The following is a 22,465-nucleotide window of genomic DNA, read 5'->3' on the forward strand; positions in this document are numbered from 1 at the left end:
AAAATGAGCAGTACAACAAAAATACAGAGCAATATCAGAGCTATACAGCTGTACAGTTTTGAGCCAGTTTCCAGCTCAGATGAAGAAAAAGGGTCTATTTGTCTGCAAGTAGATGAATCAGAACGTTAAATTAATTAAAACGTTATTCTTTTCCCCCCGTCTGATCCAGATTCACAATGATTTCAATAAAGAAGTACTCAGATATGAAAGATTAGACCTAAAGACTTATATCGCACAAGAACATTTTAAAAACGCCAAAAACCCAATTTTCATCTGGGTGGGTCTTTAATGAACAAAAAAACTGCATTATTTTCTACTGTAATATGAAAAAAAGCAAACATCTTAAAAAATACATCAAAAAATAAAGCAAATTAAAAAAAACATTATAAAGTTATATACGTCAAGAAATCAACAAAAACTGTGTACAGTAATCTTAAATAAAGCACATCTAACCTATGGTCAGCATTTGTATTGTTTACATATAGTTGTGTAAATTTAAACTTATCAAAAGGGTAATTTGTTCATCCAACTTTTTAACTTCATAGAAGTTCTCTTAATGATCTGCCCACTCGTTCAGACCGGCCTCCGTTTGACTAATGCTCTGCCAAAAAGTCTTACTGTTCTCGTCATCAACCAATACCTCCAACCAGCACCTCCACCCCTCACTTACGTAGTTACCACGACAACAAGAACGTTGAGCATTCTTTCTCCAGTTGCCCCGGGTGACACTAATTGTAGGGTGTGGGAGGGCTGTGGGAGCGCAGAATTCCAAAAAGACCATAACCACGCAGGAGAGAGGTGTTTAGGGACACCCAGTGACGAACAAGGCTTTAGTTATTCACACAGGAACCCCCCCCCCCTCCTTTTTTTAAATTTTTTTTTTTTCTAGTGTGTGTGTTTACAAGCTGCTGATGCAGACTCCCCAGGGACACGACAGCAGGCCTGTCACAGAGAATGATACTTCCCAAATTTAGCAAAGTGTGTAGAAAAAGTAGAAAATTGAGAGTTTTTATGCTTTTTTTTGTTTGTTTCCATAACATAAGGAGAACCTGTTTCTCACCCTCAGCAATATAAAAAGCAGTACATATCCATCATGTTGTGCTAACCTTTTTTTATCCTTTTGTTGTCATTTCACTATGATTTTATTTTGGCTGCTTTACTGCAAAACTGAGTTTTCAATGCACTTCCGCAGGAAACCACAAGGTGTCACTCTAAATCCCCAGACACAAACCCCGAAGACCAATCAAAGAAATAAAATCCACCTCACTTTGAGTATCTAAAACAACCACAAAAACTCTACATTTGAACTCAAACAGAAGTAGACATGAAACAGAAAACTTTAATAAAACAGAGAAATAGTCATGATTAATTATCAAACTGTCAGATTTAGGCCACCAACTTTAACCCTAAGTGGTCCCTGAACTCACCAGTCACATCAGCTGTTTACAATGATGTAGAAATGACCCCCCCCCCCTCGATAGTAAAGTTGTGATTCAAAAAATAATGTGAAGGATTCAAAAGATTTTTAGCTTTGAAACGTTTAGTTTAAGACTAACATAACTGGAGTTATGACACATAAATGAGATTCTCCCTGGAAGAACTCCTCGAAACTTCATCTGAATTTTTTTAGACATTTTTCTTATTTATTTATGACATTATTTATTTATGACATTATCTTAGCTTTGGTTATGAACTTGTACATTTTTTATTTTGTTTCTACAAGTCTGACCATTTTTTGTAAAAATAGTTTGATCTCAATTTTTGTTATTTGTCTTGTAAAAACATGGCAAAATATATTTTTGGACAGTTTCAGGTTCATTGTGGAAATATTTTGTAATATATTAATAAAAAATATATATCTGTAGTAAAAAGAAGCTGGAGTTCTACTAAAAAGATGGATATCCAGCATCGTCACAACAAGTTTTGAGCATAATTTAATAGACGAAATTCTAAAGAATAATTTTAAAAATAAAAAGCTCCAAAAGGCCTCTAACTGTTACACAATTTTACACAACCTTTCAGGCTTTTGCGAGACTGACAGAATTTTTATGCTGTAGACATTGGGAGCTAATCCAACACCAAATGATCCCAGAAAGGGTCTAAGCTGGGCAGACTGACTGCTGGGACCTTTTTCTGTTAACAAACTCCTCCTTCTGAGAATTTTAACGCCTCAGTCTGAGTTTCTGGAACATAAAGCATCCATTGTCGGCGCTGCTTTTGCAGATCGTAGTAATTGTGCTTTTGGGTGTCATGTTTTCATCACTGCTGGGATGTGGAAACGATTACAGCATTGCAACTAATGCAAAACGAGCCAACCCAGATATAAACACTGATTTTGTTTATTTCAAAATAAAGTACATAATCAAAACGTGTAACTTAGATATTGCAGCTATCAGATTGTTATATGTTAATGTGTAGGTTACCTGGTTAGGATGCAGGTTACTAGGGCTCTTTTTGAATGGCAAAAAGTGGACTATTTTGGTGAAACACAAGTTTGTAAATTATTCGTTTGCGAAATCTCTCAGCTATTGTGTCATTCAACTCTAACATAATAAAATAGATGTCTCTCATGGCCGTTTTAGTTTGCTCAAAGGTTTCAAAGTGTGTGTGTGTGTGTTTAAGCAATAGGAAGTGTTGCCAGAGGTTTTCACCTTTAATGGGTGAGTGGAGAGTGCATTGTCTCACAGATAGACAGCAGGAGGGGAGGGCCGAGTGAAATCTTGTGTGCATGTGTGCCAGTAAGCTGGGAAATGAGTTCCATGCCTCACACACTTCATGCATTCTCCCATCATGCCAATTCATCCCAAATGTAGAGGAGCGGAAAAGACGGGATGGATGGAAAGACCTTCCAGAGAGAGGGTGATGTCAGTAACACTCCAAGCCCTAGGGGAGGGAGCTGAGCGACCGCTGTTTGTGTGTGCACGGGGGGCGACGGGCGTACAGTTTCTTTTGTTTGTTTGCACAGGCGGGGCAAAACCTGCTGTCAAGGCCCCTCAGTCCAATGAGAGATCCAGAGTCGGATTGCAGGATAACGAGCCAGAAAAAAAAGTGTCATAATTCTTATGGAGGTCTGAAAGAAGTTTTTTTGCTGTGCACGCTATCAAAGAACAAGAAAATACGCTTATTACCTTCAGCTTCAAGATGTTACACAAAGACTTAAACACAGAAATGGAATGTGTCAGTACGTATTTTTTTTTCTTTTTTTGAATTGCACGCCAAATTTCACGCTGGAAATCTGCATGATCCGACAGGCTGGGGTCAACCTGCACCTCAGTGCTTTTCAAAACAACTTTCACACGACTTCTAACGCCAGCTTCACTTGATTCTAGCTCACTGTTGCTCTCTTCAGGCTAGATCTTCACCTCAATCTCCATCTTTGCTTTGAAGAGAATGGAAATATAAAAAAGATGCCAAACTGTCTCTAACTGAAGCTTCACGTAACTGCCTGAGTAGTCTGATAATGTTCTTTATTTTGCTGGTTTGCATGCAACATTTAACACATTGATGTCATTATTAAGTATTTTAGCACTAAACAGGATTTCATGCTAAAATGAATCCAGACTCACCACACATTTATAGAAATGCTTTTATTTTTTGGGACATGAGTAATTTTACAACTTAAAAACAATGACAAACAATATGTACAAAAAAAACAAAACTGGAATAGTTTACAACCAAACATAAAGCAATATTCAAATATAAACCAATTTCTAAAAAGAATGATAAAAATCCCGAAAGTAGAAGAAAATGTTTGTCACTATTTGTTAATAAGTGCATGTATACAGCATGAGCATGTATGTGGATTTTATGTATTTATATGTGTTTGTATTATATTTGTACAACATATATTATTTTTTGAATGGATAAATGTTATTGGCAGTACATGACAAAAATAATAGGTGACATTCTTCTGAATGGAACAGGTTTACATTTTTTTATCTCCCTTTTTAAATGCCTTCTAAAACTGTCATTTAACAAAATATTAAACATTAGTTTAATAATATTGTAATTTCTCCTAGTTCTTCTCTTTTTTTGCAAAATCAGGAATATAATCTTTTTTAATTTACACTTTTTAATGATAAACATTAGCATGTTACTAAAAAGAAAACAAATAAAAAAAGTGTACCTGGATTCTCACAGCTAAATGAAAATAAAAGAAAATTAGTAATAAAATCTAAGTCAGGAATATAATAGCATTATCACGTTGGAGGTCGATGCCCACTGATTAGGGTGTATTTTATCTTGAAAAGGTGCAAAATAATTAAAAACATAAATTTGGGATAGTTCTATTTTCTCCTACCCCTTAAATTGGACTTATCTTTGACTTCACCCATGGACGTTCTTACTTTTACGTGAGGAAGAACCGGCTCAAGCCTTTCATCTCCACCCAGCACCACCCATCTGCCTCTGGCCTCCACCCTCCTCGTTGCTCTTTCTTTGTCTGGGCCCAGGCCTCTGTCCTTTTCTGGGTCGGCAGACGAGGGTCTGAATGTGTTTGGATTGGTTGGAGAGTGAGTTAGAGGTACCGGTACTCTGACCTGTGGCTGGAGATCAAACCTCTTGTGCCCTGAGGGTGGTTGTCGATCCACTCCGTCTGGAACGTGCTTGGGAGATCCTGGATGGGATGCTACAGATCGCTGCCCAAAGAGCTCCTGCTGAGCTTGACACAAAGCAGCAGTCAGCTCTTCTCTCTCTTCACACTCCCTCCTCACGGTCTCCTGGAGAAACCTCACCTGGAAAATGACAAGACAGCGAGCATAAAACCGCACCATCTGAACGGGCAACGCTGGCAAAAGCCCAGCTGTAAATCCAAGTAAAGTTTCAACAGGAAGTGAACAAAAAGACACTAAATGTGTTTTTTTTTGGAGCCAATTAAGAACAGAAGGCCAGAAAAGACTGCTGTTTGGTCAATAATGAATAGTGCTGCAGGAAGCTGGACTGTCATTAGAAAAAAAACAAAACAAAAAAAAAACTGAAGCACAAAGACCCATCAGGCGAGCTGTTCCAGCACAGAAAACACATAACAAAAGTGCTCAACACACATGCAGAAAAGCGCTGAAAGACACGCAGGAAAACCTGTGTGCAGGCTGACTGATAAATGCACAGATGAGAAGTTTGTTCCCCCGCAATCACAGAGCAGTTTGGAACAAACGGCGGCTGCAATCTGTCTGATGAAACGTGGGAAACAGTACAATGTTTACAAGTCCAGGTTGATGCATACATGGAACTTTTTTTGATGAAATATGACTAAAACAAACTGTAAGCCTGAGGGAGCGGGGGTTATATCCAAAACCAATTTTGTAATTAAAAAAAAAGCCTGTCATGGCTGTCGTCGGGATTTCACATGTGTTCCCCTCCATCGTGCTGCACACTCAGAAATACTACTCAGTGGCTCATTTAATCACAAACATGTGCCATTTTGAAGAGTTTACATTATTAAGACCATCTGCCGTTGGATAACGGACATGTGTTGTTTGCATCCCACAATGAAAACTCCTCAAAGCTGCAATTTAGCAGATAGGGAACATTGGGATAAGGCCTTAGTCACATGCACCGTTATGGGGGCTGACCCGTACGGGTGCTGCAGGGTTTTGGGTTGATGAGAGAGGAGCGGCCCCAATTTAAAGTGTCTGGCAGATCCATTGAGGCTTGTGCGGCCACCTTAAAGGACATCATGATAATGGAATGGATAACCGGTAAGTGTATTGTGAAGTATTTATGAAGATAATATAAGTTACACACACTTGTAACATAGGGGTATGCAGTCGTACATTGTCCTTATGCTTAACTGTAGTCATTAAGGTTGGTGCAGTTGCTCCTTATTGACTGCGCGCTAATGCTGCACGCATTTTGCAGGTGATACGCAAGTGCCTGTTGGATACCCGTACAATTCCTTCATAAACTACAATCTGGTTGTCTTATTTCCTAATTTCTTACATTCAAGCTGCAAGCATGGAGCATGCAATAGGTGCGCAAGGACTAGTGACACACTAATCACTTGAATTCCCCCTTTGTGCAGTGCTCAGGTTTTTCGGGGTTACTTACTCTCAAGCTACGTTCACCCTGCCTTCAACAACTTGGGTTCAAGCAGCCACTTCTATTGAAAAGTCGATGTATTGTGAATAAGTGGTTTGAGCTTCCACATTCAGAACTCTTCTGTTCGGGAATCACTATGCAAGTTATCACGACCGTTTTCGGGCTCTATGTGCATCGAAAGTTAAACCAGGTCAAAATTTGAACAATCAGGGACTCGCATTTGGTAGTGACAGATGAATAGCGTCCCTTTTCATTTACCAAATCACCAGCCTTTTCAAAATTGATCATGGAGGATAATTTAATTCTTTCGTAAATAGGAAAAGAGCTGAGAAAAAGAAAGCCTGGAGCAAGATTTGCAGAATTTGGACCGCTTTAACATTTTGCACAAATTTTCTTGCAGATAGATAGTGGACATCCGCTCGTATCGCGATAGTCCAGTGTGAACACCAAATGCTAAACACGTGTTCTTGAATGCACTTTTAGCGTGTCTTGACTGCGGGTCACATGCCCGGTAGCATTTGTATTGTTTAGGTGTTGGCCATGACCTGTCGCCTGCAGCATGCCCGTAGAAAAACATGCACGAAAACTTTAGCTGTACTAACTCACAGAGTGATCTACGACCTTAACATTTTGTCCGAGCCACCAATGTGCCCCTTACAGGTTTACCCATATTTTACCTGCAGACAGCCTGTTTCCACCCATTAGGGCAGTTGTGACTAAGGTGGCCCAATGGTTGCCAATCTTGACTATCACATATGGTTTAACATATTTAGTAATGCTCAGAAAGACCAACCTGAAATCAGGCTAATTTGTGAGAGGTAGATCCTATCAAAAAAAAGTTGTAATACCTTAATACCAGTATTACAAAATAAACAAATAATGCAGCTAAAAATGAAGAAACTCCGAGCATTTTTCTTCTGCTATCTTCAACAACTTCCAAGCTCATAATAAATAGACTTGTTTGGAAAATCTTTCGCTGGAATGTAGCTGACATTCCTCATCTTACCACAGCACACGCACACAATTTACAGGACACCCAACACGTCAGTGCTGCTGCTGGTTAGGAAAGTTTAATCAGTGGAAGTCATTTCAAAGAAGTTTGTGATGTTCCTGTGCACTGGTATGCCCACAACTCCTCCCACTGTGCAGTTGAAATAAGCAACAAGAGTCAGTTATGATAAAAGCACACATTCTCAATGTGTGTTTGTACAATGAAACAAAAGTTGTGTTGTCGTCAACATAAATAAAACTGTAATTGGATGAGACACAAAAGCCACGTTCAGCAGTTTTCTTTTTTTTAAAAAGTTTTTTTATTCCAGGAGCGTGTGTGGGGCGCACACACATTAATCCACTTCCTCTAGGTGCCTGCATGAAATACTTAAGAGAGTAAATCTCCTTCCTGCTAGTTTATATGCTGGCACGTGTTGGAGTGTGTATGTGTGTGATATGTTGTGCGTGGCGGTTTAAACACGCAGAGATGCAGCCATCATTAGGGGCCCATGGTGAGAGCAGGATTACAAGGCTATTAGATGAAAGCCTCACACAAACTCAAAGAGCCTCCGCTTTTAATCTAACACTGTAAACCACATTCCGATGGGAGCGCACGCAGACTCGCAAACGCCACACGCATTTTTTTGACCTCAATCCACAGCAGTAGATCAAAGGTCAAGCATATTTTCCTCCAGACACGCACTCGTCGACATCAATGAAGCTCCTGTCAGACGGGTGGGGGGTGGGTAGAGATCCTAGTAGGGGGCAGAGTGACAGGCAGAAGGACGGAGTCTGAGATGTGAGTGAATGCATAACAGGAGAATTGGCCTCAGTGAGGAGTGTTTGCATATGTTCTCATTTGCACAGTTCTGTCTGTACAACATCACTGCAGAACTGCCACAAAGAACACTGCAACGTTGTCGATTCTGTCAACCTTAACAATAAAAATATTATTTAAAATAAGTACAAATGAACAGACTTCTTAATTAGGCAAGAAGTATAGACTGTATATGACAGTTGGACTGAGTGACCTGTCCCTCCTGGTGTTCAGAACAGCCAGTTGCAATTGGTTCCAAGAAGTCAAAATCCCAGACTTCTGTACTCAGACATTCTATTTGTCAGAATATATTCTCGCTCTGCTTCTTTTAACACATTTTTGCTGATTCATGATACTTTTTTAAATATCTTTTTCTGTAGTGCAAATTTATTCAAGAGTTATAAACTGGCCAATCAAATGCCTCAAAATTTGAAAACACCGGATATACAGATTCTCCTGAGCCCGTTTTCAGTGGTAGGGGTGTGGACTTCCAACAAGCTCTCTCCTGATTGGCAAGAGTGGTTGCGTATAGAAATGTAGGCTCAGATCGAATTGGACCAAACACTGCTTAATGACATCGCCTGGGTCCAACGTGGCGGTGTCCTTATTGGGGAAAAAATGGCGACTGAATTGACTTCATTTAGTTGGTGCCGGAGGTGAGTCACTTTCTATGGATGACATCACACTAACTGGGAGCAGTCCTCTAGCTATGTTCCAACCAAATGCGATTTGCATGTCAGGGTTGTGCAGTTTCAATGTTAAGTCAATATTCAGACACAATTAGAGGTCGTGCGGCACGTTTTGTGCTTCGCGTGCAGCGTTCTGGCAGCAGCACGTTTCGGGCGTTGTGTCACAGCAGGGTGTTTTCAGAGTTGAAATATCTGAACTTTGGCTAAAAAGACGCGTCATGCCAACCAATAAGGGACTCAGCTGCTGTCTGTGATGCGTAGATGACGCAGGAGGAGAGGTTCTGATAGCTCTCCTCCTGAACAGTGGCTAAAGGACAGTGGATGTGAAATCTCTAAAGATTTCCTCAGCTGTTGTAGAAAAAACAAGTTTTTTTAGACACAAACAAGAGAAGTGTTTGTGACATCATTTTCGTTTTGGGTTCTTGAAATGGCGAATTGATCTGCAGATACTGATTATCGCTATGTTGTCTTGAAAATAGCAGGTGAAAGGTCGATGAGGAGCTCGAGCTAAAACGGTCGGACACGGTTTCTTAGCAACAGAGTGATATCTCAAGGTTGTGATCAGAGTCTCGTTATCTCACAGCAGCACACATAAACATTCACAGATCAATGGAAGTTTTCAAAAGAAAACGATGCATTAAAGGTTTGGATGGAACTGGATCCAAAGAAAAAGATGATGAGAGACCGAGCTGAAAGATCAAAATGAAATATGAAAAGAGACGAAAAAAGAAAGAAAACATATCTGAAAGCATTGCAAAAAACTGATCTGCTTCAACTATTGTCACAGAACAACAAAAATAGTCACTTTAATTGAGACGAGAAGGAAAAGAAAGATAAAGAGGGGTGGGGGAAGGAGCTGTGATGCTGAGGGTCCAGCTGACATAAAAGAGCGTGTCAGCTGTGAAATTGGCATCGGGGCACCTTGAACTGGCTGAACCAATCTGGACAGGCGCTCTGAAAGGGAGGCAGTTAAAAAGGCAGATGAAGGGCTGTTTGAGGGCTGTCAGACTGCAGCATCTCAAAGCTCAGCAGGATGAATGGAAGAACAGGGGGAGGAGGTCACATGAGGTGATGAACAAATGATGAGAAAAGGATAAGAGGAAATGGCTTAATGACCTTGACAGATTAGGATGGATTGAGGACATTTCAGTCATTCTGACCTGAAAATGACTTTTGAAATTTAAAGGAACTGAAGATTGTTTTATGTTTCATTCAATCATTGGTCTATAGAGGAAACTGTAAACGTAAAGAGCAAAATAAATGAATCCTGGACACATTTGGTCCCTCATGCATGACTCCACTGGCATTGTTTGTGTTACTGGCAGCAGACTGCAGATGAACTCTGTGTTAGGATGACAGATCCACATGTCAAACACAATGCACTTTCTTATTAAGCCATGCATGCTGATGGAAGTCTTTTTTTTTTCTCCCTTTGCACTGATGAATAATTTTACATAGAATTTTACAGAGATTCACCGTCCCTGTGATGTGAGATGTCATTCACGCAGATAAATTGCCTGACGTGGAGATCTCCTCAGCCTCCAGAGAGCCTCTCAGCATTTTTCATCTTGCTCTTTTTGTTTCACACCTTGCAACTTAGTTGCTTTGTCTGAAGCTTTCAGTAACCCCTTCCTAAACCCGCCAAAATGAGTAGGAGGAGAATTAAATCTATGTGTTTTTAGGGGCAGAATCAGTTGAAAAATAGAAGAATGTCAAGTTTATTCAATCTATCAGGTCATGGAGAAATAAACTCACTTTTTAATACACACTAGGTTTCAGCTTATTTTTAAGGTTGTGTTAAAACTAAGTTTATGTAGCTTTATTGTTGATACTAAAATGCTTAAAGATCCACTTTAATGATTATGGTTTTTTCAACATGTTCTTATGGCATTTTTCTGATGATAGAGGACAAATACAAAAAGAAAAATTAGCTCAAAACTGCATTTCTGAGTATTTCTTTATTCAAATCATTGTGAATGAAGAGCAGATGAAAAATTGTCTTTTGAAAAAGAGCTTATTTGTGCTGTAGAAAATACGCACAGCTCCCTGCTCCACTCCATTCTGATGCATCCACTTGTACACAAATAGATTCACGTTTTCGTTTTCCTCGTCTGAGCTAGCATCTGGCTCAAAACTGGACGACTGGATAGCTCAGATATTGCTCACCAATGTTGTTGCACCGATAATGTTGGCTGTAGGGAGAGCGTAAAAAGGAATGATGGGAAGTGTGGGAAGGCTTACCATTAGGTGAGTTTCTAATGGACTACTGCTGCTCTGTTGCCACTGCAAATAATAGCTACAGAGGTGGAGGGTAGGAAAATCTTAAAAGTACGTAAAGATGTTTAAAAAGCTCTTAAAATCAACATTTTAATGTTTCTGACACGATGATAATAGGAAAAATGATGTTTATATTAAAAAGAAAAAGGCATCAACTGATTTACATTTAAGGCATCTAAAGACCTTTTAAGAACACTTAAAATCCACTTTAGGACAAAGAAAATGTACGAAGAAGATGAATCAGTTGGAGTCTGCGATTTGACCACCTTCATCCCCAATTTTAGACCTTTTTTTTTAGCAAGTTGTGCAGTTTGCTTCACAAGGATTTTCACTACCCAGTTTAAACCACAACAAGTGATGCATATTTTCAAGCCATTCCTCCATTAATTTGCACCTTCCCATTTTCCCCGACCAGGAGCTAATTAGCTAGCTGATCGATTTACGACTATTTCACGGCTTTATGACACAGCGCATCCTGGAAAGGTTTCTCTTTAGTGACAGGAAGTCACATCAGATTGATAAGAAACATGAGGACCAATTCACCTGAATTTAGGACAAGTAAATGCTTTTTAAGGTCTTCTTTTGGTTAAATAAAATGTAAGACCTTTCAAGACTTTTTAAGGATCTGCGGCCATCCTGATTAAGAAAAAAAGTTAAATAAATAAAGAAGTTAACCTAAATTTTTATAAGAAGCTTATCAAAAGTTGTGGGTGTTTGCAAAATCTTACAAAGACAAAAAGGAATGTTTTGGATGATAGAAGCAGAATCCTGTTAATGCTAAAGGAGAACAACAAAGATAAAGCTGTCTAATTTTAGTATCTTAAAGAAATGAATCTTTTGAACTGTGCTTAAGCTTCTGTTTCTTGAATATCATACTCTGAAATTTCTTAGAATATTTTTGCTTCTATTTTATTTTTTATGTTTTAAATTGTATTTTAACTTGCCTTTCATCAACTTTCCTAGCATTAATGTTGTGTGCTGCTGACCTCTAGTCTAGATCATCCTTAAAAAAGAGATCCTGATCTCAATGGGTTCTTGTCTGACTAACAGCTTCTTGGGTCCTGATCTGATTCCAATTTGATTCCAAAAAGAAGAGTAATTGGAAAACTAACCAAAAAAGTAAAGCTAATCTACAAAAACGTTTAAGATTGAATGGGACTGTCTCAGGGTAAATCCACAATCAAACAAGGTCAAAGGAAAACTCAGATTCAAACTTAATTGACTTGCATCCTCACCTAATCCATCACTGTCATTGGATCATTAGTGTTTGGTAGCCATGATGTAAACAACAATTTTAACATGATAATAATCAAGCACTTCATCTTTGTTACTTGATAATTCATCTGCACCTGGACTGAAAAAGTATTAATACCTTCAGGCAGATGTTAGTGTATGATTTGGCCCAATTACAATGTCAAGAAAGATAACACCAGTTTCTTCATAAATTGTTATCCTAAACGGATTTGATACATCGATGTATTTTATATTCGTGGTCTTCTTACTTTGTTTTTATTGCATAAATTGCTAACAATAAACCAAATCCATCAATGTCATTACACACCTTATTGGTGTGAGAGCTATTGCATAATTAAATGCAGTGCAATTGCTGAAGTGTTATAGAGGTGTACTGTAGTCAGGACAGTTCTGTAAAAAAGCAGAGCAGTAACTGAGATCCGCATGATACTGCTGAGAAAATGACATGAGTGCTGGCCTTTGAAGAACTCAAACACTTCTGAAGTCACACCTTTAGTCGATGTGCCCGCTTATTTGCCCTCTCTGAACTTAAAAAAACGTTTCAAACAAACACAAACATGTCTGTAAACGAAAAACCCTCAGATGGAAAGACTGTGAAAACACCCCCACAACAAATGTCTCCCGAAAACCAAAACTCCTCATGGTTTAGGGAAGCTGTCCTTCCTGTTATTTTTTTTTTATATCCTTCATAAAAAAGTGTTTGCGCTCTTTCATTTACTCCCACACACATCCACAGTGACTCTCCTTCATTCTCACTTCCTCTCTGGTTCCTAACATGAACCATCTTCCTTCCTTTATGAACCACTTCCATGTTTTTATCTTTATTTCACAGTTTCTGGTGGTGCTGGCAGGGATGTACGTCTCTGTGCCTGCTAATAATTAATAAAAAGCCTAATATTTACTCTACCAGTGTGTCTTTCTGTTTCTTTAAAGCTCATTCAATGTTATTTGTCTGCAAATACATTCATAAAAATGCACACTTGATAAATTCAGTGCACCCAGTGTTGGCAGAGAGATGCCGTGCTACCACCTAAGGGAAGTATGTGTTTGTTCTCCTATGCATTCTGTCAATATTATCCAGCTGAACACGGAAACATCAGCAGCACATGCGGAGGAACACACACCTCTTCTATTAGTTCAGCATTCTTCTCACTCGCCTGCTGGAGTTCAGCTTTAGCCTGGGTCAGCTCTCGTGCCTCCTGTTGGTGGGACTCCTCCTCTCGCCTCTTTCTCTCCTCTTCCTGGGCTTGCTCCTCTTTCTGTCTCCTCCTTTCCCGCCGCAGCTCCTCCTGCAGGTCCTGCACCTCCAGCGATTTCTCTGTAAACTTCACAAGGCGAAATAGAGATGATCCTTTACAGAAACTCACAGGTTATGAGAAGGGCTGTCAGATGTTTTATTTAGCGCTGCGCCACAAGAACATTCTGTTCTTGTGGCATTTTTGTGATGACAGAGGACATATAAAAAAAATTAAAATCACAATTGCATTTCTGAGTATTTCTTTTTTATTCAAATTGTGTTGAATCAGAAGCAGATAAAAAAAACGTTTGAAAAACAATTGTATTTGTTACAAGCTGCCTCCTGCATGCTCTCAGCAACAGGAGGGGAAGGGGGGCGGGGTTGCTCCTCACCAACAGTCGCACCCACAACTCAGGGATGAATTTCGAATGGACTCCTGATGAAACTATGTCCTGAAAAAATAAAAGTTTTTTTATTTTGCCTAAAAACGGCATAAAGATAATTAAAAGACCACTGGAAACGCTTTGAAAGTAGTTCAAAAGAAGATTGGAGTGGGGCTTTGAAGGAGAAAAGGTCCAGAATTGGGAACTTAAATGGAAATTCTTGTTTGTCAAATTACAGATCTGAAGTTTTGCTGAACCTCCAACAGCTTCTTGCTCATGAAGTAAGCCAAAAAAAAAAAAAGAAAAACTCATGGAGCCTTATAAGAGCAAACTTGAGGCAACATGGGGCCTGTTTGCCAGATGCTGATGTTTTCTGTTGTGTCATGTGTCACCGCCTGGATTTCTCTTCTGATAAAGCTGTCTTTTACAGCTCTCACTCATCAACCACACAATTAAGAATTCTGTTTTCAAACATTTGGTCCCTCGCATGCTAACAAAGCACTGGGGGATCTTTGCTTGACCCTGATTGTAAAAAAGAATGATTAATTATTAATTATTAATAAATCTATTGTGGTTTATTGATTTAAATTAAACTCCAAACTATCTCACTAAGCTACTTCCGAAAATGTTGTTCGCTTTCAGCATCTCCTTCAGGGGGTCGCCATAGCGAATTTGCACAGGTGGTTTGGTAGAGATTTTTACGCGGGATGCCCTTCCTGTATTTTATCTGGGGTGGGGACCAGCACAGGGGGACCCAGACTTGGCCCCCCGTTGTGACTACATGGTTATGCAGTAGCACATAGTGTCTTGCCCAAGGACCCACACTCAATTCGCCAGCTACTCCCAAATATATAGTGAATACAATTTTTCATAAATATTGAAATAAAATTTTGGAAAAAAACAAAACGATAAAATTTTATCTTGTTCAAACTGATTTGTTCACCTTCTGCTGTAGCTGTGACGTTTCTTGTCGACATTGTTGGAGCAGCATCTGGTTCTTTTCCTTCTCTTTTTCCAGACGAAGCTCCGCCTCCTCACGAAGCTCCTCCCTCATGTCTCTTGTCTACAGGAGACAAACAAAGATTTCACAAAACTCCAGTTTAGATGTTCACTCTGTCAAGCGTCAGGTAGTTTTTGATTACACGACCCATTCGACACAATTGATCGATGAGGACTTTTCCTTGAGTTTCTAAACTGACATGGTGTGTTGTTTCACTCTGCCATGCCTGTCTCCGCTTCAGAGTTTAAAGAGGTCACCAATTGTTGACTTTTTCGTGATATAAACAGGAAAGAGACGCAAGGCCGTGTCAGTCTAGCAAACATGTCACACATAGACAGAAATAAACATGGCTGCATCAAACAGCTGGCTAAGGATTTCTTAAAATATATACCAGTGTGCATCCGTGTGACTTCACCATGTTGTTTGGCTGAAGTCTCCTGCATTGTTAGAAAAATGTGGGCCAGCTTGTCATTACATTCTCACGATGGAAAAAAAAGACTTGTCTGGTATACAAATACAAGACGGCACACAGCCTGCAGCACATTTTAGTCATGCTCAGTCAAGGCCACCTTGCTTTTTTCTACCAGTGGCAGGGATCAGTCGAGCTGAGTGTGAACGCCGTGGGCTGAGACCATTGTAATTGTGTGCTGATGTGCGTGCCTTCGTGCTCTTGTGCTTGCAAGTGTGAAAAAAACTTCTGGATGTGGGTGTTAGAAAAAAAAAACGAGTCAGATTGGCGTGTGAAGTTGTGTATATTTGACCCTGTGCGTGCGTGTGAGTTATGGTTTTGGTTTGAGAGGCTAAGATTGCGTGTGGGAGATTAAATGAGAAAACACTACTTCCTCTTAGCTTGGGCGAATGTACGTGTGAGGAGCACCATGGTTTGTGTGAGTGTCTATATCCTTTTGTGTGCGAGCCAGCATGTGTACACAGCTGCAGTTTGTATTTGAAAAGATAATCAGAGTGACCGTTTTCTTTTCATAGGTATAAACTACCGCAAGGTCAGGAACCCCGGAGGGAACAATAACCTGCTCAGATAAGTGTGTGTGTGCTCGTGAATTAGCCATCTTAAAGCATAAACAAATGTGCAAAAACTCTTGAGCCACGCCTTCTGTTTGTGTTTTGATTCCTGACTTGAAATTAGTTTAAAAGCTGCAAAAGTTTGAGGACAAATGTTCCAGATCAGATTAAAATCTTTTGAAAAAAGCACAAAAAAAGAAGCATGTCCTCCGCTTTAAGAACACATGCATTACTGTAGAGATGCCATTTCCAGGAACAGACTGACTGATTTATGCACTCATATGAAAATAAAGCCAAATATTTACACCCCACCCCCATGGTTTTTTTTCTTCTTCTGATTTTTGATGTGGTTCTGCTCAGTGAAGCATTCTCACCACGCAGCTGCTTTGACCCGCTTAAAGCTAAGGTGCCTTCAAGCGAACCCATGTTGCACCCAAATTTTCAGTGGTAATTTCATAAAACTAGCAAAAAGTTCTCAACTTTAAAGGATGTTAGTAAAGTCAGGTTTGGACTTAACTTTCACGTAAGGGTAGATTTGAAAAACATTATTTTAAACATTTGTGTGGGAAAATAGGCAGAACACAAAGGGTAGAGTGATTTTTCACACCAAATATCTTGTAAATGTTTTTATTATTATTTAAATTTCAAGTGTAGTGTGATTTTTCTATTTCTTTTAGATATAAGTACATTTAGAAATTTGCTACGATGTCACTTCTGAGCTTCTTGTTTAGTGATTTCCACGTAATTTCCTTTTTGCACAGAGACAGAGAAAAATTTACAACATTTTACCAAATCTGAAACTGTCAGGGGGCTTTTTTCTGGAATAACACACAGATGAATGGTAAAACAAAAATAAAATAAAAAGTGGGGGAGAAGTTAGAGGAAAAAACTAATCTTACTCCAAGATTAAAGGAATGCAGAAGTTTTAAAAAAAGACATATTTTTTAATTTAGAGGTCAAAAGGAAGTTGTCTCCGAGCATGAGGAAAAAGGGGAGGGCCTTCAATCCTGCCTAATGTACGCATGCGTGCAGACCGACTCAACTGTAAATATGAAGTCCCACATAAACCAGATAAACTTCAGCAACACAAATAAGAAATACCTCAAAAATGATTTAAGTTATAATAAGATCCCCACCAGAGAAGTGTCACACACAGCTGAGGTTGTTCATGAGATGACATTTGTAGAAAAATTAAAAGAAAAAAATACCAAGAAAGCAAAATGGTGACAATTGTATTTCGGTTAATTAAGGTTTGTCATTGACATTATCAGATAACTGATCAAAAATGATGATTAAAGGTTTAGTCTACTGTCAGAGAGGTTTAGTGTTATAACATAGTCCCCTTGCATTAACATGTTAGTCCCTATAAATTAAAATAAAAGAAGGATTCCACGCCAAAGTTGACATGTTGATATTCAATATTAAAACGAAATAAATAATGATGTCGCTCAAGTATGTTATGAAAGAAAATTTCATATTTGACTTAGTCTTCTTGCATTTTTACTTCAAGTATCTACTGCAGCAGGAGGATCTTATTTGACGAGGATGTTTTTTTTACTTTGAAAGGAATTTGAATCTTCTGCTGTCAAAGAGTTCAGAAGACACAAGCGGCAGACAGGAAGTCCGGTTTTTTGGTGGTCAGACTTACCACATGATATCACTAAGGTCTTAATACAATGTCATGATCAAATCGACACAATTTATTTATTTTTTTGTTTGTTTTTTTGCAACCGGTTATATGTTTAACTTCTCCAAGCAGTAAAACATTTTTCACAAACGAGCTTTGGCAAGTTATTTGTCAAATTAAAAGAAATACTGAAAAAAAAAAGAAAACTTAAATCTTCAAAATGTCCCTTTGTTATTGCGAAATGTCCTCTTTAGTGAAACATCCAACCAAACCGTAATCAGTTTGCGTCAGTTTGCCTGCAGACAGAGGGAAACATCCATCGCAACACTAATTGCGTAATGCAACACAGAGTGGCTGTGTGTTTATGCGTGTGGACATTTGTGTGTGTTTGTCTAGAGTTAAACAGACTTGTGGATCGTGGACCTCATAACCTCATTTACATGGCGTGTCAGGATTCTCCCCATCAAAAGCGTTCTGAACTGTGACAGCGACTTGGACCCCGAACGGCTGTTTGCGCCCGCCGTCTTCCAGTCGTAAACTGATACTCCTGCAATCAAAAGGGCCGGTTCTGATCTGTTTAAGTTCATGGTACATAATTAAAGCATTGTGTCTTAAGCATCACATCAACACGAGCGCACTGAGACGTCAATATCTGCATATTGTAAATCCAACTAAGTCTTTATTTAAAAATTCTAGTATTTCCCAAATCCTTAAGGGAGGCAGTAATTTTATACCTGAGAATTTTTCAAGAAATCTAAATATGTTGGATTCAAGTGTTCTCTCTTTGATGTGTGTCTTTTAAAGCAGCACATGGGACACATTTGTTAACCCATAGTTTGGATTCATATTTTAGTCCATGAAATGAAAAGTCCCACCTGATCCACCAAGTTCTCACATTCTATAAGCCTGGAAAGGGTTAATAGCTCGTAAAGTTAAAGGGAAAGTCCCATTGTTGTCACATTTGGTGTTTTAACCAACCCCTTATTGCTGAGTGTCTGGCAGGGAGCTGGATCCCCATTTGGTGTGACTTGGGGCTGGGCGATGAATCGGTTTTATCAATTCATCCAAATTTGTTGATTATCTGGCTTTTATTTTCCCAGCACTCTGTTTTTTTGGGCTTCTGTTGCAAAATTGTTCGGAAGGCAGATTCTGCCAAAAGTGGGAAAACACAGTATTTCTTTCAATACCAAAAAAACAGATATTCTGTAGAAGGCAAAAAGTGTTTCTCTTTACAAGATGCTCAAGTTAGCAGTAATATTCTGTCTCTACATCTGTGATTTGTGAATGTCTAATTCCTTTGTGTTGATCTTGTTTTTTGGGATTCTCAATTTTGTTATTTAAGTGAAACTGCTTTGTGTTTTGATTTTTCCTTGTTTAAAATTCGCCATATTATCCTTAAAAAACTCAAAATACTTCCGGGTCCGGTGCATTGTTCATTAGACCAGCTTTGGTTGATATATTTTGTTCGCGACAAAATATGTGGCAGGACATCGCTGTTATAATCTGTTTTTTTTATTCAACAGAGGTATGGTATCAAGCTAATTTCCCTGATCAATAGCATTTTAAAAAGTTTTATTCTGTTTTAGTTTAATAAATGAGTCTTAATGCGCATCCTTAAGGCCCGTACACACCGGGACGAATATTCGCCAGGCGTTATTCGCCAGCTTTTTTCGCCACGTTTTTTGTGTTCACACCCAGGCGATTTTCGCTGACGATGAGCCGAGTGAACATGCAATTTCATTCCCTGAAATTAGATGGCACTTAATGCAAATACCCCTGTACACAAGGTGGTGCTGCGCAACTTTAGGCTTCTTAAAGTCGCTTTTCACTCAGAAGAAGAGAGCAAGTATTTACGCGATTGTCAGAATCATACAAAGAAAACATGAATATTTCAAGCACCAGTAGCTCCAACTGGTGCTTGGGTTCGGGGATATTTTAGAATGTCCGTCATTATTTCTTCGCGGCAGTGTCGACGCTACTTGGCGTCTATCTTCTTCGCTGGTATGTGTGCTCAGAAAGGCAGTTTGATGTTTGAGCGCCCCCAAGTTGTGTTTTACTGTAACTTCATAAGCTCTAGACACGTGTGCAAAAGCGCCATTCTCATTGGTCGTATAGTGTTTGACGCGGCGCGTCAAACCAAAAAAATGAACCCGAGGCGTTTTTTAAAAAGTGACGCTTTGACGCGTGGCGTTTTTTCGCGTTGGTGTGCGCACTCACATTGGTGCCCTTTGTTTAGTCACGAGGCTTAAACGTCGCGAATATCGCGGGCTAAATTCGTCCCGGTGTGTACGGGCCTTTACTCAGTTGAATCGAGGTTTCGATGTATATACCTGTGACCCCGTGATATATTTTGGACTTTTTGTTAACCGGGGAAATTTCTTATTTAAGACGAGCAAGAGTCGTATTTGAAACAAAGACAAATCGTGTTCAAAACAGACATGTCAAACGTAAAACTGAATGTTGTATTCACATTTTTTTTTTCAAGTTGTACACAAAGTATTCCTTTTTTGGACAATTGTGTATTTCTGCATATGTTTCTTATTGACAGTCGTCTTACCCCACACACCTTGTTTCCAAACATTTTACAGCTTTTTCTTAATTGCGCCTTGTGTTCCGGCCAACAGGAGATGGACAAATAAAATCCTTTTTGTTACATTTATTTAGTCATTTGTAAAAAAAAATTATAGAAAGTAAAGGAGGGTGAAAAATCACATTTGGCAGGGAAAAATCTGACATTTTTATTATTTGACCATATCGCGCAGCCCTAGTATGACTTGACCCTGGATTTGAACCTTCCAATATTAGGGTGGACACTAACACTAGGCCACTGAGTGAAAGAGTGAAGTTACCTTTGTGCCGAGTTGTTTTTCGTAGTCTGCCTTCATCTTGGTTAGGGCTGCATGATGAGATTCTCTTGAAAGATCCCTGCAAACACACACATAACAGACTGACTAGTTATATTTAATGAACTTGAAAATGGGTTTTTGTTGACATTTAGTGTTCCAGATTCGAAGACTATTTATTCTCAATTTTTATGAATACTGGCTGCTTTAAGAAATCTATTCTGGGGGAAACAAACGCATCAGGTCAACTGCAGCATTCAAATGCAGCGGCTAAATAACACATAAAGCCCTCTTGACGCAACAGAAGAAAATGGCCATCTGATGGATGGCCATTGGAAATATGGAAATATGGAAGTTAGTTGTACTCGGCCTAATGTTGTCTTGTAAAACTAACTGAAATGTCTGGAGTCAGTGAGCCGGCTGCTTTATGCAAGAAGACCCAAAAAACAAAGAATGAAGTGTAATCCCCCCCCCCCCCCACCACCACCTCCAGTTTGATTGACAGATTTCATGTTGTTCGCTCTGAAGTGGGAGGGGTGTGGACTTCCAACAAGCTTACTCCTGATTGGTGAGAATGGTTACCATAAAGACAATGACTCAGATTGACTCAAAACAATCACTGCTTACTAACGTCACCTGGGCCCAACATGGCGCTACCGTAATATTCAATTCAATTCAATTCAATTCAATTTTATTTATATACCGGTAGCCAATATTTACAACAATAGTCATTTCAATGGGCTTCATGCTGGTAATTGTGTTATTAACATGAACCATAAAGAATAAAGTCATAGAATTCAATATCTGATTGCTAAACTAAACTAAACAGACTAAACTAAACTGGGCATCCCTGTCCTGAGACCCTCCTTCGTGTGAATATGTAAAAAACTGTGCCTGAATTGACTTCATTTGATAGGAGCTGGATGTAAACCATCTTTTATGGGTGACGTCACACTCACTCAGTCGAGGTCTCATATTGTTGGTTCAGAAGTAACCCTCTGCTGGTATCCCATCATTCCTTTATTTACACTCTCTCCCACTACCTTACAGCCCATCACAACCCACAACAAAAATCGTGCAACAAAAATGGGAAGCGATATTGAAGCCATCCAGATATCAGCTTGGACGAGGAAAACAATGACGTACATGGATCTATTTTTTTGCGAGATGCATCCGAATGGAGCTGAGCAGGGAGCTTTTGGCCAGCTTAGCATATTTTCTACATCACAAATAAGCTCTTTTACAAACTGTATATTTTCGTTTGCTCCTGATTTTAAAAGATTTGAATAAAGAAATACTAAGAAATCCAACTGTAATTTTAGTTTTCTGACAATGAGATGAATACTACAAGAACATGATAAACACCGAAAACACTATTTTTATTGGAATGGGCCTTTCTGGGTCCTAAGTAGAAAAAACGTTCTCTATTGGACTACTTTTTCTTGCAAGACAGAAAACAAGACCATTTTCCTTTAAACAAAAGTCTTTACTTTTTTAAAAGTCAGTTTTTGCAGTGTGGAAAGTCAGACTGAAGTTTTCCTCACTATTACATCATTTCAGAAATATGTGGAGGCTGAGCCATTTGTATGAGAGAAATGTCTGCGTGAGGCGGCGCTTTGTGTGCACAGGTGTGCCTTTACTCACATCTGATAAAGGACTGGATAACCTACAGAATAATAAGAAACAGCAGCCGTATTCCAACCCCTCCTCTTCATCGGGGAAGACACAATATGATTCACTCCACTGGTGATGGCCGGTTATGTCAGCCTTCTCGATGCACACGTGCAAATAGGCGAGGCGAGAGGAGTGAAAATAGATGCAGCCAGACATCCATGCATGGGTTCTCTCGGGGAGTTTGAGCCAAAATCTGACTTCCATTTAAATAAACTCCAGCATTGTTAAGAAGTGGCATTTCGTGGAGGGGGTGCAGTGGAGTGTGCAGACCATAAAGAATAAAATTAAGCATCATTTGTGTTTTTTGGAATGCATTTCTGAAGCACACTTCGTTCAGGGGAAAAGTTTTTTCGATGATGTTGCCAATTAAAAATAACTAAATAAAGGCAGGAATTGAGGATTTGGCAGATTTATAAAGCTGGAGCCCTTTAAAATATGTAACAAACTGCTGATGCATGCAGTGTCTGTATATGTCTGCATGTGGGTGTGTTTGAGTGCTCGTGTGCGAGAGTCCTGTCAGATGTAATTCCCCTTGGACTATCAAAAAAGTAAGATCTCTGGAAAGACAGCGCGGCGGCACTTTTAAGACCATCTCTGAGTAACGTGCATGTGTTAGGC

At 39.3% G+C, this 22,465-nt stretch overlaps 1 protein-coding gene across 1 annotated transcript in view; it reads right to left on the minus strand.

The window, feature by feature from the left end:
• Positions 1–3,867: 3,867 nt before the first annotated feature.
• Positions 3,868–22,465, minus strand: part of lekr1 (leucine, glutamate and lysine rich 1) — an 86,929-nt gene continuing 68,331 nt past the window's right edge. Inside the window, exons 9-12 of the mRNA XM_011482854.3 lie at positions 20,180–20,255; positions 14,627–14,746; positions 13,188–13,388; positions 3,868–4,733 (exon numbers count right to left, since the gene is read on the minus strand). Of these exons, the coding sequence (XP_011481156.1) occupies positions 4,287–4,733; positions 13,188–13,388; positions 14,627–14,746; positions 20,180–20,255 (844 nt within the window). The 3' untranslated portion in view covers positions 3,868–4,286. The remainder of the gene's footprint in view (positions 4,734–13,187; positions 13,389–14,626; positions 14,747–20,179; positions 20,256–22,465) is intronic.

The sequence above is a fragment of the Oryzias latipes genome, chromosome 13 (genome assembly GCF_002234675.1).
Source record: "Oryzias latipes chromosome 13, ASM223467v1".
In the NCBI taxonomy this organism is placed as follows: Eukaryota; Metazoa; Chordata; class Actinopteri; order Beloniformes; family Adrianichthyidae; genus Oryzias; species Oryzias latipes.